Here is an 18,847-nt window from a genome sequence, read left to right as displayed (position 1 = left end):
TACCTATCTCGAAGTGCTGCTCTTTTCCGAGGTTGTTGTACATTACTTTGGTTTTCTGCAGATTCATTTTAAGACCCACCTTTCTGCTCTCCTTGTCTAACTCCGTAATCATGAGTTGCAATTCGTCCCCTGAGTTACTCAGCAATGCAATGTCATCGGCGAAGGGCAGGTTACTAAGGTACTCTCCATTAACTCTTATCCCTAACTGTTCCCATTCTAGGCATCTGAAATCCTCCTGTAAGCACGTGGTAAATAGCATTGGGGAGATTGTGTCCCTGTCACACACTTCGGGTGAGGCCCCGCCGATCCAACATCGACGTGCGGCAGACTCGCAGACTTCCACTTTACGCTTCGGCCTGCGACGCCTAAAAGGCCTCGAAGTGGCACATTTCGAATTTATTTGCGGGTTGGCCGACCCGTGCGGGGTTGCACGTGTGGCGATGTGTGGGCCTGACCGACGCACTCATAGAGCAGACACAGAGTTTGATTACACATAAACAAGCATTTAATTAAAACAGGGGCAAAGGCAGGAGTTAACAAAAATAACAGAGGAAGAAAACTGATACGCGCGATAGAAACAACAGCTACATAAAAAAATGGGCTAAGATACAGGCTAAAGGCAAATATGCGGAACATTAATAAAATAACAACAAGATGGAAATCGTAAAAGAGGGTTACAAGGAAATAATTACAAAATGCTCATGGTGGCGCTTTTGAATTTCAACGTGCGTCGCAGCGCACACAACTACACAGATTAAAAAAAAAAGGCTGGTTAAAACAATTTAACAGTTTAAAAAAAGTCACAATAAAAAGTTCCATACGGACCAGGCCAGCTCTTGGTGCACGTAGGAGAGTTGACGGGTGCCGCTGAAGGTCTCGCCGGCTTGGTAGACGACGAGGGTGCCCGGAATGGCAGCCGTCTCGATACGTTGCGCGGGTCACTCCATGCTCGCCGCCTACGCGAGACTCGCGACACCGACGACCGCACGTGTTGCTGGCTGTACGTCAACTGCCTATTCCGATGCAGTCCAAACCTGTTCAGGGGCGTACACGTGACCCCGTCTCATCTAGGGGTAATTTTCCCTTTTTTAGGCCGCCGGTTCCCCTTTCGGTACAGGTGCAGGGAAGACAAGCCGGCGCCACGCTGGGTCGTTAGTCGCCGGATGTCGTCCCCCGAACACAAAAGCGCCCCTCTTTGGAAGATTGGGCCCGCGGATAATCCGAAAATTGGAGTCGTTTGTGACAGTTCCCCTGTCTTACACCCTTCTTGATTGGTATTCTGTTGCTTTCTTCATGAAGCACTATGGTAGCAGTTGATCCCCTGTAGATTTATTCCAGGATGTTTATATATACTTCATCGACGCCCTGATTCCGCAGTGTCTGCATGACGGCTGATACTTCTACTGAATCAAACGCCTTCTCGTAATCTATGAAGGCTATGTATACTGGTTGGTTATATTCTGAGCATTTCTCTATTACCTGATTGATAGTATAAATGTGGTCGATTGTTGAGTAGCTTGTTCGAAATCCTGCTTGTTCCTTTGGTTGATTGAATTCTAATGTTTTCTTTACTCTGTTAGCAATTACCTTTGTAAATAGCTTGTATACTACAGCGAGCAAGCTAATTGGCTTGTAATTCTTCAAGTCCTTGTCATCTCCTTTCTTATGTATTAGGATGATGTTAGCGTTCTTCCAAGACTCTGCTACTCTTCCCGTCAGGAGACACCTCGTAAACAGAGTGGCTAGTTTTTCTAACACAATCTGTCCTCCATATTTCAGCAGATCTGATGTTACCTGATCCTCCCCAGCAGCTTTGCCTCTTTGCATGCTCTCCAAAGCTTTTCTTACTTCTTCTATCATTACTGGTGGGGTGTCATCTGGGTTACTGCTAGTTATTATAGTATTAAAGTCGTGGTTGTCCCGGCTACTGTACAGATCTCTGTAAAACTCCTCCGCTATTTTTAACTATCCTATCCATATTGGTAGTTATTTTGCCTTCTTTGTCCCTTAGTGAAAACATCCGATTTTTGCCTATCCCAAGCTTCCTCTTCACTGCTTTGACGCTTCCTCCGTTTTTCAGAGCGTGTTCAATTCTCTCCATGTTATACCTTCTTACATCGGATACCTTACACCTATTAATCAACTCTGCAAAACTCTGCCAGTTCTATTTCGTCTGTCGCACTTGAGACTTTCATGATTTGACGCTTCTTAATGAGATTCTTCGTTTCCTGGGTAAGCTTGCCAGTGTCCTGTCTAACTACCCTGCCTCCAACTTCCACTGCACACTCCGTAATGATACTCGTCAGATTCTCATTCATTGTATCTATGCCAAGGTTGGTTTCCTCATTAAGATCCGAGTACCTGTTCTGGAGCGAGACTCTGAATTCCTGTACTTTCCCTCTCAGTGCTAGCTCATTGATTGGCTTCTTGCGTATCAGTTTCTGTCGTTCCTTTCTCAAGTCTAAGCGAATTCGAGACAGTACCATTCTGGTCACTGCATCGTACCTTGCCAACCAGTTCCACATCCTGCACGATGCCTGGGTGTGCACTCATTATAAAGTCTGTTTCGTTTTTATTTTCGCCATTAGGGCTCCTCCATGTCCACTTGCGGTTTCCTCGTTTTCGGTAGAAGGTATTCAAAATCCGTAAATTATTGCGTTCTACGAATTCTACTAGTAGCTCTCCTCCGGCGTTTCTAGTACCGATGCCATAATCTCCTACTGCCTGGTCTCAAGCCTGCTTCTTCCCTACCTTTGCATTAAAGTCTCCCATCAGTATTGTATACTGTGTTTTTACCTTACTCATTGCCGATTCCACGTCTTCATAGAAGCTTTGAACTGAAGCGTCATCATGGCTGGATGTAGGCGCGTAAGCCTGTACCACCTTGATCTTGTATCTCTTATTCAGTTTAATTACGATACCTACCACCCTTTAATTAATGCTATAATATTCCTCTATGTTGCCAGCTATGTTTCTGTGAATTAGGAACCCCACTCCCAGTTCTCTTCTGTCAGCCAAGCCTCGATAGCAAAGGACCTGCCCATTCTGTAGCACCGTATAGGCCTCATCTGTCCTCCTAACCTCACTGAGCCCTATTATATCCCATTTAACACCCTGTAGCTCCTCGAATAGTACAGCTAGACTTCCCTCACTATATAAGGTTTTAGCGTTAAACGTTGCCAAGTTCAGGTTCCAATGATGGCCTGTCTGGATCCAGAGATTCTTAGCCCCTTCTGCTGCGTTGCAGGTCTGACCGCCGCTGTGGTCAGTTGCGTCGCAGCTGCTGGGGACTGAGGGCCGTGAGGTATTCGACGTATGCATGTGGGAGGTAGTGGCCAGATACTGCACCAGAGTGGCCAATCCTTCTCCGTTGTCAGTGAAATATTTACGCTAAGGCGGGTTGTCATTTCCACACGTGGCATCGAAGATGACAGACTTATTGTTTCTGACCACGTCACTTCCAGAATGAACAAACAGTATTTGGAAGGGGGAGGCAGTATATTGTAAGTGTTTTGTCACATAACGGAGGAAGGGTGGAACGAGAGGACGAGAGGCAGCAAACAGCCAGAAAGCGAGCTGAGAAAATAAGGAATGTTTTTTGGTGCACGAAGAAATAAATGATTATTATGAATGATTACAAGTATTGGTAGGCCTTGTTTTTTAAAGCTTAAGGTATAAGAGTGTGATAACTTTAACAATTTGTTTGTGTTAATGACTTGAGTTGACAGGCTCTGTTGCAATTTGACTATACTTCGGTGGACGATTTGTTGGTCACAGAGAAAAAAAATCACAGCATATCCTCGGAGTGCATGATAATGAGTGGGGCGAAGCATCCGTTCATTCTTGCTTCCGTCCATCCGCACGTCCGTCTGTGTGTTCATCCACGCGTCCGTTCGTCCATGCATTCGCCTGTGCGTCCGTCTTTCATCCATCTGTCTGTTTGTGCGTCTGTCCATCTAGTGAACACTCCAAGTACCACCATATCAGATTTTTTCATCATATATTTAGCATATAGAAGTACCACCATTTAGTGGACATTCCAAGGAATTAACGAGAGGTTGCACTTACTTACGGCCTGAGCTTCGTGTCTACTTCCCACCTTTCACCACCTCTAGTTCATGGATATATACTAGTTCACTATATTCATGGCACTGCGGCCCAATCCTCACTAAAGCTTGCTAAAACCAAGAAGGTTACGCCCAGCGAGTTTGACGTGGCAACCCTTTCTGGTCAGATAGTGCTCAAAGTGCGTGCTTCTGATGCTAGTTTTTTTTTAGTAAGCACCAAATTCAAATCAAAAATTTATTGAAGATTAAGTCACCAATATTCCTCTCTGTAAGTTATTTCATCACTGGCAGGAACAACTATCTTTTTATTTATGATTAACGTGCGCGGGTTTCCTCCTCAATTGAAAAGGATGCGCTCGCGCCACTCCTCTAGTCCGGCTGCGGTGGTGGCTACCTACTACTATGACGACTACATACATCGCGGACGCACGACACACGGCATAGAGAGCTTCGCCCCCCTAAAAAGCCGCCGGGTATGTAAATACTCCCATGTCACACCTCTGACCGGGCTATCAGCACAAGTGCCGTTGCCAAGCTGTGTGCTACACTGCAGCAGTGTCGCGTGGTGGCAGGGACAGTATGCTCTCGCCGAGACGCTGCATGGTTTGTTTTTTGAACTGTCCATGAGAGGGCGTCCCACAAGTACGCAGAAAAGAGATAAACTACCGAAATAGCGAGAAAATGAGGTCATGGAAGCCTGAAGAGACATAGTGATAGAACATTTGTTTACGTTTTTCTTTGGTACAATAACATCGAAATAATCGAAGTAAATAAAGCATTAGGTCAACATAAAAACAAAGTTTTGCTTTTTTTTCTTGCGAGCCTGGTGGCACCCATTTCACCACCCCGCTATGTTGGGGACTCATAGCATCTATCCATCTATCGAAGGTAGATTGAGGTGAGCTAGACACAAAGCAGCCCACTTCAAACGTCTGCGCCCACGTTTCGATCCAGTCTATGCCGTCTGGAGACCGTTTTGTATCTATTCTATTGACAGACCTACAGTGTGCTAGATAAAGTGTATTCTAATATAATGGGGTTTCCGCCATTATGTGCTGGTTTTTATTTTCTGGCTATTCTCACGTCTTGATCGTCAGGCGAGCCTCGACCAATCCTGTGCGATTCCCTCCTGTCGTCCTCTAGTTTCGTCCCTGCCCCGTTCGGTGACAGGACGCGTACAAAACAGCCCCCCCCCTCCGTTCTCATTGTGCACTCAAGCTTATCAGACAATTCAAAAACGATCTCAATGGTTCCTGAATACTTTGGAGTGCTTTGCGCAAGAAAGTGATCACACGTGTAACGAACCAGTCACGTAAAAATATAGAGAGAAGCGCACGCAGTGTTATCTAGGTTTACAAGAAGCAAACGTCAGTCAATTTTTAAAGGGGCCATGAAACACAATTTTAAAGTAACCATGGAATAAATTCACTAAAAAGCTTATTGCCTCATGAATTCAACAACGCAGAAATTTTAAAAATTCGTCCAGTACGAGCGAAGTTGCTAGGATTCATCGCACGCTGCAATCGCATTTGTTCTTCTCTCGTCCCGATGAAAGCGCTGAAAGCTAAGGAGGGAGGGATGTCATGGGCAGAGAAAATACGTCACGCACGCATCGTGACCTCCAGCATTTTTTTAATTTTCTTTCTTCGAATACGCGGCTTTTCAGTGTGATTTTGCGCGTATAGACAAGTCACGACCTCTCGCGGTGATCCCTGTAATGACCGAGCACACCATGTTTAAATCCGCCAATGAATGGTAGATGGCCTTCTGCGAGTAGTTTTTGAGCTTCCCGCGTCATTTGTCGAGAGAAGAGAAAGCAATTTTAGCTTACTTCGATAATTTATTGTGAATTCCAGGTCACGCGCTGCGCTGTAACATTCGGCTTGCATGTTCTCGGGAGTTTCTGCAACTGATCAGCAGCGTTTTCTGACCATGCGCAAGAAGTGTTGCATGGTCCTTTTAATCATTATTCAGTGTGTTGACTCGCATAAGCGCATGCGCCAAGCGCAGCGTAGAAGTAGGGAGGAACGACGCAGCAGCAACTTCCACCGGGGAAAATCACACCGCCTTCGGACTTTTTCGAGAGAAGGTAAAGAAATATGAGACTACGAAAGCCGCGACCAAATGAGACGTGCGGTGTTGTAATACTTACCTGAAAAGTCTTTGCCTGCACTTTTCAGTACTCCAGGTATTTCAACCCCCCTCTGGAAAGAATAAGAAAAAAAAGAACGAAAATGAGCCAAACGCATACGGTCATTGAGGTTTTCGAATGTGCTTCGCTGTTCACGCTTTTTTTTTGTTCGTTATTGTTGACAACTATTGCAGTAGAGCCACTTGCGTTGAAGCTCCTTCGACTAAGCTAGACCTCTTTGTTCTGAGAATGAAAGCAGTTGAAAGCTGCTATAGTCTGCCCAGCTCTCCTGTGCAGTGTGACAAAAGAAAAAAAAAATGATGCTTCACCGAGGGCACTTCAACTGCACTCCTCTTTCAACTGTCTCAAATGCGTGTCTTTTCTCCTGCTGAAGCAAGGTACGTCCTGCAGTCTTACGGGTGGAACTTCGTTGTTGCACCTTTTGTCGTCTTGAAGGCGTTTTACGTGTGATTGCACTGTTTCAATTTCTACACCGTGCTTCTTCCCGTTATTTTCTGTGGTAGAGTGGTCCCCAGCACGCCAAAATACTGTCAGCAAGAAGCGCTTTCTTTTATAAGTTTATTATGGCCTTCCTACCCGTCTAGGAATAGTGCACGTGTGTCCATTCGCGGGAAATTCAATCTAACGTGGCATTGAATGCAACGGAGAATTGAAAGACACGCTGGGAGCTTCGTAAACTCGCGGAGTGGCGTACTGGAAGCATCTCTATCCAGAGAGGAACAGAAACACTGTTGGTTCTTCTTCTTCCACTTCACATTTCATTAAGGAAGAACTTTTGCACAAACATTCTTTCATTTATTTTTTGGTGTCTTCAGAGTAGGCTGGTAAGAAAACTTCAAGCGTCTTCTTTTGCAAAGCACACATCCTGGCATGGATTAGTGGCTTTTGTGAGTCGTATAGCTCACCCACTCTTCTTGTGGAAACCAGTATATAGCTTCTTTTCAGATGATTGAAACTCGTCCTAGGAAAGATAATATCCTTTAAGTGTGTGTGCGTGAAGCAGAGCTAGGCATGCCTCAGCACGTGGAGATATTTTATTCATACATCAGGAAGAAAAAAAAAGCACTGACTCCTCGGGACATGTAGTATAGGCAAACATTCCTTGACTTGGAACTCCAATGATCGTTTTCGGGAACATTAAAACGCAAAACTAAAGAACGAGAGACAAAGGCCTATCAAACAAAACTGAGGTAGCTTCGCACTAATGGTGTCAAGCCTGAAGGAAGCGCGGTGGTGGCCATGTTCTTTTTTCTTCTATTTCTTTTTTGTTGTCTATTTTTTATTTATTTCTTCTCTATCTATTTATGTTTCTTTCTCTCGCTATTTGTACCTCTCTCTCTATCTCTCTGTGTCTATTTTTTTTCTGTTTCTCTGTGCATTGCCATCTGCGGTAATAGACAGAGGTCAAGAGCAGCTCTCGCCCTAGAAAGAACGAGACACGCGCGCTTCTTCTACGTTTTTTTCAAAAGCCATCGCCTCGGCGATACATTGAAAGAACCTATAGTACTTCCAACGACTCGGGACGATATATATTTCTCGCTTCCTCATCCTTTTTATCTCACTCACTATTGCCCTAAATCTCAATGTTGCTTTCTTTTCCTATCTTTTTGTTTCACTTTTTTCATATTTCCTACTGGTGAATGTTTCTTTCTATCTTAAATTCACTCTGTGTCTGTTTCCTGCTCTGCTTTTATATGTTTTCTCGCATTTCGTCTTTCTTTAACGCGGAAGTGTTTTATACCGAGATCCACCACGGCTCCGCTCACGTACTTCCATCACGGAAGTTACGTTAAGAAATATGTGCTGAGAGATTGCTTAGAAGAAATCAGAAGACAAACATTTGTCGCGCAGAATCTAGCCGACAACTTCTCGATTCTCAGCGCGCGGCACTAACCACTACGCCACAAAGCGTGCGTTGTCCAGAGTGCTGACGGCAAGCCATTTATATACGCCACACACCGTTTGGCAGTCCTCGAAGTTTCGAAACTTTAGCGCGTTTTCGTTATCAGTTGTCTGTCCTGCACGCGCGCTTATCAGACTCGTATTAGGTGGATAGCAAGATCATGGCTCACGCAAATGATTGTGGGCTATGGCACCCGCCTGCATCCACTTGTGATTCGAAGTGGCGTGCCGCCGCATGGGCATTCTTGCCAGCGCTGCCAGTTTCGGTGAGTTCCACCCCGCACTTGCAGGGTGCACTTTTCCCGCAAATTTGAAGTGCTATGTGGTTTAGATGAATAACGAATGCCACCACAAAAAAATCGTTATGTGATCATGTGAGTGGTCATATCTTCATTCAAATGACACGCATTTCCAGACACATGCTTGTTTTGCAGCATGCAAAAATTTTTCGGCACGTCATGAACTTACGAAATATCCGCTCATTTCTTTTCATGTGGCTCACACGTAAAACAATTACTTACTTCTGTGTGGCAAAGATACCATCCCGGGTTCGATAGAGTGAATGACAATAACTGTTTATTAGACAAAAATGTAAATGTGCGCTTGTGGCTTTCTGGCTGTTTGTACGCCCCACCATCTCCCTTTACATGAAATGTCGATCCCTCACACACGCAAACATTATGTTTCAATGCAATGCATGTGAAATATTCGAAGTCAACATGCATAACACAGCCTATCAGCACTTGGAAGTATGGCATTATAGAGACACCATTCCGTGCAACTCATTCCTTCAAAACTGACTTCGATCGTTTTACGTCCCATGATACCATTACTGAGCGGTCGTTTTGTCCCAAGGGCCTTTTACGCACTCAGATGTTTCCATGAGTGTTACGGACAGTTGGCGAAGCAGACTATTCAATGCAAATACACTATATCGTTGTACATTATCGGGCAGAGTACGCGTACTTATGTTGTCATCCTACGTATGTTAAGATTTGACAGCACGTACTCATACGTGTGACTTAATTGGAAGTGGTCAGCGTTTGTGCTCGAAAATACTGAATCGAGGTGTATCTGCACAAGATTACCGGAAGCTTCAAAGTATAACCACATGCTGCGCTCGAAACTCACCTCTTACCATTCTTCGTGTCTGCCCATTTCCACTGCTCGCTTCATTCTCTGAAATGCGTGAAATATTATCTCTTTATTCGCCAAAACGATTGACAAACACAATCAATGAGCAAGCGGGCACAAGCACGTCACAGAATTGTACGTGTTCCCTTCCTGATTACACGGCGCACCAACAGTAAGCACCTTGAAGCAGCGAAAAGATGGGCCTCGAACCGGGAGTACCGTAGCAGACGATGTGCCGTTTTGCTATCTACCTATTCGGGACGGGACGAAAGTCACTTCACAAGTTACCACGGCCGTGTTTACGAAAGTAAACAACTGACACACGACGGCAACTGACGCACGACGGAGAAAAAATTGTGGCAGTTTTTAGTCTGCGCTCGTCCTGTGTATGCTAATTTCATGCATGCTTTCTGCTGGAGGTGCACGCTGCAAGTTTTGAGCTGCTGCTTGTCGTTCGTAACGCGAGTTATAAACTGGTTGCTGTTTCTGAAACATTGCACAATAAATGCTCAACTACTTTTCTAAAGACACGTTTCACTTTCGTGGCATACCCATTCCTATGCTGGGGGATCAGCCACCTTTAATTTTTTTTTGCTTTTTAAATGCGAAGCATTTCTTAGCGATCTATCTATCTATCTATCTATCTATCTATCTATCTATCTATCTATCTATCTATCTATCTATCTATCTATCTATCTATCTATCTATCTATCTATCTATCTATCTATCTATCTATCTATCTATCTATCTATCTATCTATCTATCTATCTATCTATCTATCTATCTATCTATCTATCTATCTATCTATCTATCTATCTATCTATCTATCTATCTATCTATCTATCTATCTATCTATCTATCTATCTATCTATCTATCTATCTATCTATCTATCTATCTATCTATCTATCTATCTATCTATCTATCTATCTATCTATCTATCTATCTATCTATCTATCTATCTATCTATCTATCTATCTATCTATCTATCTATCTATCTATCTATCTATCTATCTATCTATCTATCTATCTATCTATCTATCTATCTAGCCGCCTACAACATTTAGCTCTCCTGGCCGTTTCGATAATGGTATTGGTACCATATTTGGTATGGCATAACATGACTGTATGAAGAACATATTTCATGAGTCATAACATGCAAATCATGACATGTATGCCATGAATGTCATGTTTTACATTCCATGGTCCTACAGCTCTTCCGGTGATTTCATTCACATGGCATGTTGCAAAACTGGTATGGTATGGCATGATTGCATGGCAAACACAAGCGACAAACTCTAACATGAAAGTCATGACATGCGTGCCATGTAACAACATGGTTACATGCCATGCTCATGATGCGCTCGCGGTCATTTCGCTAGCTTCACTTATACCAAATTTGGTTTTACGGGATGTGAATGGATGACAAAGGTATAATACTGGTGCCAAAATGATAAACATGAGATGCGCGTCATGTAACAACATGACTACATGCTACGCTCATGATGAGGTAAATCACACATCCAAACATGATAATCACGACATGCGTCTTATGTAACATGACTAAATGCCACACTCATGATGCTCTCGCTGCCGTTTCCGTTGCTTCACATATGCCAAATTCGGTATTACGTGACGACAATGGATGACGAAGGTATGTGACTGGTGCAAACATGATAATCATGAGATGCGTGTCATGAGAGAACATGACCACATTCCACTGTCAAAACGCCAATACATTTCGACGTGACGCGGTGCGCGTGCTCACCGGCGTTCATTTCGTCGCGTCACGCCGACGTTGCCACGCCAGGCGACGGTCCTGCCATTCACTCGCAGGCGTGCGCCGCGCTGCGTTGCTTTGATGCATGCGCGTTTCAGCGCGTCCAGGCGTCTCTTCGTCACGAAAAGAGAGAGACGCAGTGTTGTCTGGGTAACGGATCGACATAGAGTAATGTTACTCTATGGCATCGGCGCGAAATGCAGCATGTCGCATTTCGCGCCGGTGGCCGTCTGGCCGCGCCGACGAAAGCTGGTCGCGCCTGGCGTCAGACTATAGAGTGCTCACGTTTTGCTAACTTAGCGTCACTGTGCCCAACGTGCGCGCACGTCAACGCTCCATTGGAGTATATTGGGCCCTTCATGATGCGCTCGCGGCCGTTTTGCTAGCTCCACACATACCAAACTTGGTGTTACGTGACGTCAATGGATGACGAATTATATGACTACTGCAAACATGATAACCCTGACACGCGTGTCATGTAAGAACGTGACAACATACCACGCTCATAGCGGGCTCATGGCCGTTTCGCTAGCTGCACATATACTAAATTTGGTATCACGTGACGTGAATAGATGACGAAAGTAAACGATACATCTCAACATGATAATCATGACACAGAATTCATGCACGGCATCATTTACCTTCACCTCGTAAGTTTGTGCTTATTTTAAAGTGACATATCAACATTTCTCATTCATGCTTCGCATATCATCGATTCCCACTGTACGTGGGATCTGCCAATTTTTTTTCTATCAATTTCTCTTGCCCTTCCTCTGTCTTTTAATGTATTTCTTTCCCTGTCTCTCTCTCTCTCTCTGTATGTTCTCCTTCACTCGTCCATCAGAGTTAGTGCATCCCATTCCGGACATATTGGCGCACGTCTTTTGAGAGCGAAGCAACAGCGTAAGATGAGCACGAAGACAGCGTCTGTCAGTTCGTGAAGATCATAACTTATGTTCGCAGTCCCTGGTGCAACAAAAAAAACCTTAACAGCAATAAACAGCTTAAGCAGCCTGCTAGACCCATCAGACATTTTTTTGAATGCACAGTGAAAACTCCACGACGAAGGTGGAGCGACCAAAGAGCCGAAGTAGATTTTCAAAGCGGCGGGATGGCGAATGCACGCCTCGCCTCGCCTGAAAACCCGAACCATGCGGCGAGGAAGCAGGGCATACCGCGCTTTCGCGAACGCGTCGCCATCTCGTGGCGCTGCTTGTCCACCCGAGCCACCTCCGGTGGTGTGGTGCATGGTGTGGTGTCATTTCAGGGTCAACCTTACGTTTGCTCCGAAGTTACACCAGCTCCACCGCCGCATGGCGTTTTGACTGACAGCGGCAACGCGGAACGATTCAAAGAGTGCTAAACATCAGTCCCCAAGCGACGCGGCTCACCGCTATACGTTGTCGCACAGCCTTGTTTTCGGCCCATTTCAGCTGCTCGCCGAAGAGGATTCCTCCGCTTTCGACACGTCCACTTTTGTCGCACTGCCTAAGGGGTGAACGAGCCTTGAAATACGAACTATATATGGTCGGGTACAACTTAAGAAATGCGTTTGGTTGAGCTATATAGTTGTTCAAACACGGTAAAAGGTTGAAACAGCGCAAACCAGAAGAGGCGAAGTACGAAGAAATAACAGACAGGACGAGCGCTCGTCCTGTCGGTTATTTCTTCGTACTCCCTCTCGTACAGTTCCTGTCTTCCTCTCTTCAGCTGCTTAGGCCCCGCCCACATGGCTGAAGCGCGGCAGCCGATCACTTCAGCGACTAAAGAAGTGGCCTCACTCTTGCTCTCAGCAACGTTGTCCGCAGGCGCGGTCAACGGCCATCCGGCTCATCACGTCACTCTGAAGTACACGCCTATTGGGGCTGGATTGTGTGTGTCCGCCTTTGAGGAGGACCTTACAAGGCAGGAGCCCCTGCCTTGTAAAGTTGTAACTCATTATAGATGTTTAACATTTGCTAGTCTACACCAGAATTGTTATTTGTGCTTATGATAAGGGGGATTTCAGCTTCTTTTTCCGTCAAGTCGCTTGCCGCATAATTTGGGATTATTTCCGTTTTTTTCTAGCAACTACAGTTATATCCATGCTTGTCACGCTCAATAATAGTGCGTTTGTCCATGACTTGGAGTAGTCGAGTGTTTAAGTCAGGAATGCACTGAAGGAATCAAAAGTAACGTTTATTATGCACTGGCAAACGTACATTACACCGAATGGAAAATATCGTGGAGACAATGCTAAAAAGTGGTAATGTGTTTTTGCCCATAGTTTCGCATGTTTTCACTATGCGTATTAATTAAAGATATTATTTCAACTTCCCTTCGCACTTCGGTGATTTCTTTAATATAATTAAAGTGTTTTCAAGAATTAGAAAAATCAATAATTTTCCGCGTTTTGGGGTTTCTTTCGGGGATGATTATTTATTTGATTGTCAGCTCAGCAGAACCTGGAAGCTTTGGTCGGTGCTTAATTTTTGCTCTTTATTTCTTAACAGGTGTACTGCTTGCTGTGCGTGTCTTCTCTGTACCAGGAATACCGGCATAACCGAGGCAGAACGGTACGCTTTCTTGGACAGGTAGGCATGCCAAAGCGCGCCGGCAACAAACGTGGCCGCAAAGCGGGCCTATCGCGGTTGTGCTCAATTGTCCGCTTGGAACATGAATTTCAGATGAATGCCGTGTCGCTCCGCACGTTAGTCATTGAATGCATGCCCAGGACCCTTATAAGCACAGGTATTCACGTTGAAACTTTGTCATTGTGGATAGGAAAAAGAAAAACGCTTGCTGAAATGTCGCCGTGCTGGTATACCCAGTTTATCACTGCTTCGGTTATAGCTTATGTATCATTGCTTCATTGAAAAATTGATCGCTATTCATTAGTCCGTTCATTACCGTTTTCTTTTTCATACATAGTTTTAGTAGATTCATAATTAAAAGCAATTTTCAATTGTCGTGGTTTCGATTACTTTATTGTTGGTTTCACTGCAGTCTTGTAATTATTTTGTTTCAAAATCTGAATATAGACGCGTAGAATACTTTTCAATAGTGGCATTTAATTGCATTTTTGCTTTGAAGTTCAATCACTTTTGTTTACAAATGGTTGTTTAAAAGACATGTAATTACATAAAAAGTTACGAACTCCAAAAACATCGCTGATCAAACATCGCTGATTGTGTTTTCTTATGGAAAGCCTTATCAACACTTACAAGAAGTGGATGAAGGAAACACGGTGCTTACCAAAGTTGAAATATATTCTTATAAAGACGGTTCGGCCCCCGATTCAGAACACGGCTACCATGTGGGAGCCACAACACTTTTCTAAGAATATATTTTTACTTTAGTCAGCACTGAGATTTTCTCCCCTCATGACTTTCCCCGGCCAGGAGAGATTTCGCCAAACTCTTGACATCAATTACGAAAAGCCGTGTGGAACTGGTTGTCACAAAATGGGACAGGTTAGTTATGAATTCATAGGCGTGAGCCTAACTGGTTTTACTGTACCCGAACGATCACACAGAAACAAGTTGGCTATTTACCTCGGGTCTCACTTCCTAAAACCACGGCATTATCATGAAAAGTGGCATAAAGAAAAAAAAACTTCTGTTTTCATTCTGGCTGCCTGAGGTTCGGTAACATTCATTTGAATGTAATTACACGTTTTTTTCCTCTATCTAGAAGCGGTCACCATGTCCAGTAAACCTGTAGGTCAGTTTAGTTACGCAACCTTCTACAGGCGCAACTCCGGCGAGTTAAAGAAACACCAAAGGAAAAACGATGATTTTTCTGCAAATTAGTAAATCACAAATTCACTTAAAAATATACCGAAAACACCTTATTACCGCTAAAATACCCTTGGTAAGTGAGAAAATGCGGGAAAAGAACATTCAAATTCCTGCACCACGTGCTCTAACTTCATAGATTTTGAGGACGTCTCAATAGGCCATAGCCGAGTCCTTCAATGCTTTTCTCCTCATGAAACTCTGCCCGTAGTTTCATGCAGGGACGGAAGCCGCTGCTAGGGTCGCTGCGATCAACAGGTGGGGGGGGGGGGGGGAGGGCATGCGTGCGCGCACGTTGCTCTTGCCTGAATGTTTTGCCGGTTCGATGCAATGGTTAATCTTGCACCAAACTACACTATTTCAACTACCACTGATGCTTCGCCTGACATACAATAGAGTTGTTTCATTCACGTGTGAAAACTTATTTTCGCAAGTTTTTTTTTTTTAAGACATCAAGGCTGCGATAAATCCGTGTTGGATGCAGTAATATTCGCTGGATATATGTTGTTCCAGTGCGGTTACTTACCCTCAGGTGGAGCATGCGAGTACTTATTCCGAGATACATTATTTACTTAATTATCTGTCACTGTACAAGCCGTGTAAAGCCACCAACTCGCAAAATGACGTCTCACAGTGAGAATTGAACCAGTGTCAACCGCGCCAACCTACGGCGCGGTGCGGGACCACACTTCATAAAATAAATGTTCTACATCCCTGTGTTTCGAGTTTATAAAAGCTAAGCTGCTGCCTAACACACATAAATTTGGCAACACTTGAAATTAAGAATGACGAATCTTTCCCAAGGTAACGACCATGTGCAGCGACACAGGCTAAGTTCTAGGGTCTATAGCCAAACCTTAACTCCAAGGTTGCAGCCACGTACTAATCAATTCCGACGTGTAACTTGATTTGACAACGGCATGTTACGCGTACAGTATGGCATGAGCGAAACTGTGTCGCACTTTACATTGCGCCACGTAGCAAAGGCAGTAGAGTATGGTGGCACGTTCACAAATCACAAACTGTGTTAGTCTGACTGCTTTGAACTGCGTCTGCACAGTGATGCAACGAAATTAGTGATGAAGACTGCTCACAGGGTAGAGTTGATTGAATGATAGCAAGTCATGCTTCTCTAACCCAGAGAAATTAAGCACATGTGTTTACTAGCAAGGCTCTGTCGCGCTTTTCATATTATTCAGAACGTCAAAAACGCAACACGAGCAAAGTACTCACAAATGTACCCGGCTGAGAAAGCGCAGAGTCCACCAAGTCCACACTTTTGTAAAACTGCTTATTATTTCAATGCATAAGTTTAGGAACTTTACACTGTCTAGCCACCAATTTAAAGCAAACAAAACAAGAAGGCTACGATTGAAAAGGAAACATAAAAAATACTGAAAAATAACATAATAAATTGGATAGCTATGAAAGACAGTTTCTAGTGTAGAATAGTTTTGTGCAAGGCCAGTAAATGAAGGTAGCAAGCTAATGAAAAAAAAAAAGACAGACTGAACTAATGTACATTAAAAAAACCATTATTTTTTTGCTGAGACATAGAAAGAAAAAGAAAACTTTTAACAACTGCAAACAAGAAAAAAATGCAAAACACCCGATAAACTGTTAAGGCACAAAAAAACTAGGAAGCTACGACAGAAGCAGCTACGGCCTGCAACTGGCCTTTTCGCGTTACAAAGGGACCTTCTCCATTCACTACAAGGTCATCAGTTCGAACAAAATCGGTGGCATCAAAACGTTTTTGCACATTATAAAGTTTTCAGAATCGACGGTAAATCTATACTTCCTGTCGCAGTATTGAACGTTTCCATTCGTCCTTTTCGTCACCACCCCTCGTCAAACTGAACAACAACTTTTCACTCGCACCTCTGTTGCCGGAGTGACAACGCCGCACACAGCAAGTCTTTGGCATCATGGCTCATGTACAACACGCAGTTCCGACAGCCATCAGTCGCACAAATGTGTGTGTGTGGGGGGGGGGGGGATGCGGAAAACTGAATGCCGATTCCACCTAAGTCATCGAGTACTCAGCTCTCCTTATGCAGCGAAGCTCTACTCAATGCCCTCTGCACGCTCGTGGCGCCACCTCATGGCCGCAGCAGTGACATAGCAAGCTCTACCCATAGCGTTGCGGAGGAGTTTCATGACCCAAAAAAGCATTGAAGGACTCTGATCATACGCAGTTGCTAATCGGTAAAAAATCACACACATTGAACTGTGAGCTAAGGGGCCATATATATGACATATTAGGTTCCAGAAATTTATTTGAGCCAATAGACTCAAAAAACGTGGCTAATCCCCCTGTATAAAATTCGGTATAACACGAAAGTGAAACATATTTTTACAGGGGTCGTTGAGCCTTCATTGTACATTGTTTCAGCAACAGCCACAAATTGATAAATCATCTTGAGAACGGCAAGCAGCTCGAAACTTGCAGCGCACACCTCAAGCAGAAAGTACGCACAAAATTAGCGTACAGAATACGAGCGTGGTCTAACAACTGTCACAGCTCGACGCTCAATTAAAGCACGCTGTTCAAAAAGACGCTCGAAACGAGCGCACAAGTGTACACAGGACAAGCGTGAACAACTGTCTGAATTATTTCTGCATCGTGTGTCAACAGCGCGCTCTTTTTGTGCACGTGGCCGCGGCAGCGTACAAAGTGACCTTCGTCCTCTCCCGAATTACGAGTCTGATAAATGCTCGCGCAGGAGAAACCACGCTTCGTGCAGGTGACGACCTTTAGAGCGAGCTCAACGTGTGTCCGTCACGCCACCTTACCACTGTTAACGAAAACGCGCTAAAGTTTCGAAGCTCTGAGGACTGCCAAACGGTGTAAAGTGTATATAAATGGCTTGTTAACATTTCAGGCAACGTACGCTTCGTGGCGAAGTGGTTAGCGCCTCGCTCTGGGAATCGAGAGGTTGCTGGTACGATTCCGTGCTACAAATGCTTGAATTCTGTTTTTTTTTCTTTGCAATTTCTTAGTATATACTAACACAAAAGTGTTTTATGGCGGGGTCCACCACGGCTAGCTGACGTACTTCTGCCACGGAAGGGATATTGAAAAATATACACACCATACACCATTTGGTAGTCCTCAGAGCTTTAAAACCTAATCGCGTTTTCGTTATCAATGGCGAGATGGCGCGACGGTCTTGCGTTCGACGTGCTCTCAAGGTCGCCGCCTCCACGAAGTGCCACCCCGACGGTCCCACGGAGCGTGGTCTTTCATGCTCGGGCGTTTGTCAGACGTCGCAATTCGGGAGAGGACGAAGGTCACTTCGCACTCGGCCACGGCTGCGTTTACGAAACGAGCACGCTGCTCACGCACGACGCAGGAAGAATCGTGATGGTGTTAGTCTGCGCTCCTCCAGTGTATGCTATTTTCGTGCGTGTTTTTTTCTTGAGGTGTGCGCTGCAAGTTTCGAGCTGCTTGACGTTTTTAGCGTGACTGCAATTTGTTTCTGTTGCTGAAACAACGAACAATAAACGCTCAACTACCTCCTTAAAGAGACGTTTCACTGTCGTTTTATACTGATTTCTATATACAATTTTCCGCCACTTGTTTGCTCATTCAGATTCAGATAGCGCCACAACACTATAGACTTCTCCTTAACATGACCATTTTTCTGCTGTGACTTTCTGCAGCACTGCTCAACAACCGCTCCACGTCGTCTGCTCGGCGTTGCCGTAGCGTCTGCATGCACGTGAGTAAAAGCAAAGCAGACGCCTTGAGGACGTCGAGCAGATGACGCGACGTGGATCTTCAGAAGTGCTGCAGAAGGCCGCGGCAGAAAGAGGGCTACGGAAGAGAAAGTCAACATGGCAGCATTTTCGGGTGCAGTTTTCTTCCGCCTCGAACTTATCATGTCGTCGTTCTGCGCTTTGTGGCCTGTAATTTCGCAACGCAAGTGTTTATTTGTTTATTTGCTGTTTACGTCCTGAAGCTTCGAGATTATTGTATTTGTCGGTCTTTGTAGTGTTTCCCATATTCATTCTCGAATTCAGAGACAAGGCTTA

The 18,847-nt window shown here is 44.6% G+C and overlaps 1 protein-coding gene across 5 annotated transcripts in view; it reads left to right on the top strand.

The window, feature by feature from the left end:
- The window catches only part of LOC119177839 (uncharacterized), a 355,504-nt gene that overhangs the window by 320,642 nt on the left and 16,015 nt on the right, over nucleotides 1-18,847 (top strand). For all 5 annotated transcript variants that reach the window (XM_075882235.1, XM_075882234.1, XM_075882231.1 and 2 more), the window contains one exon: nucleotides 13,526-13,606. In XM_075882235.1, the coding sequence (XP_075738350.1) occupies nucleotides 13,526-13,606 (81 nt within the window). The remainder of the gene's footprint in view (nucleotides 1-13,525; nucleotides 13,607-18,847) is intronic.

This window comes from Rhipicephalus microplus, chromosome 2 (genome assembly GCF_043290135.1).
Source record: "Rhipicephalus microplus isolate Deutch F79 chromosome 2, USDA_Rmic, whole genome shotgun sequence".
In the NCBI taxonomy this organism is placed as follows: domain Eukaryota; kingdom Metazoa; phylum Arthropoda; class Arachnida; order Ixodida; family Ixodidae; genus Rhipicephalus; species Rhipicephalus microplus.
This window is presented reverse-complemented; position numbering and strand designations above follow the sequence as displayed.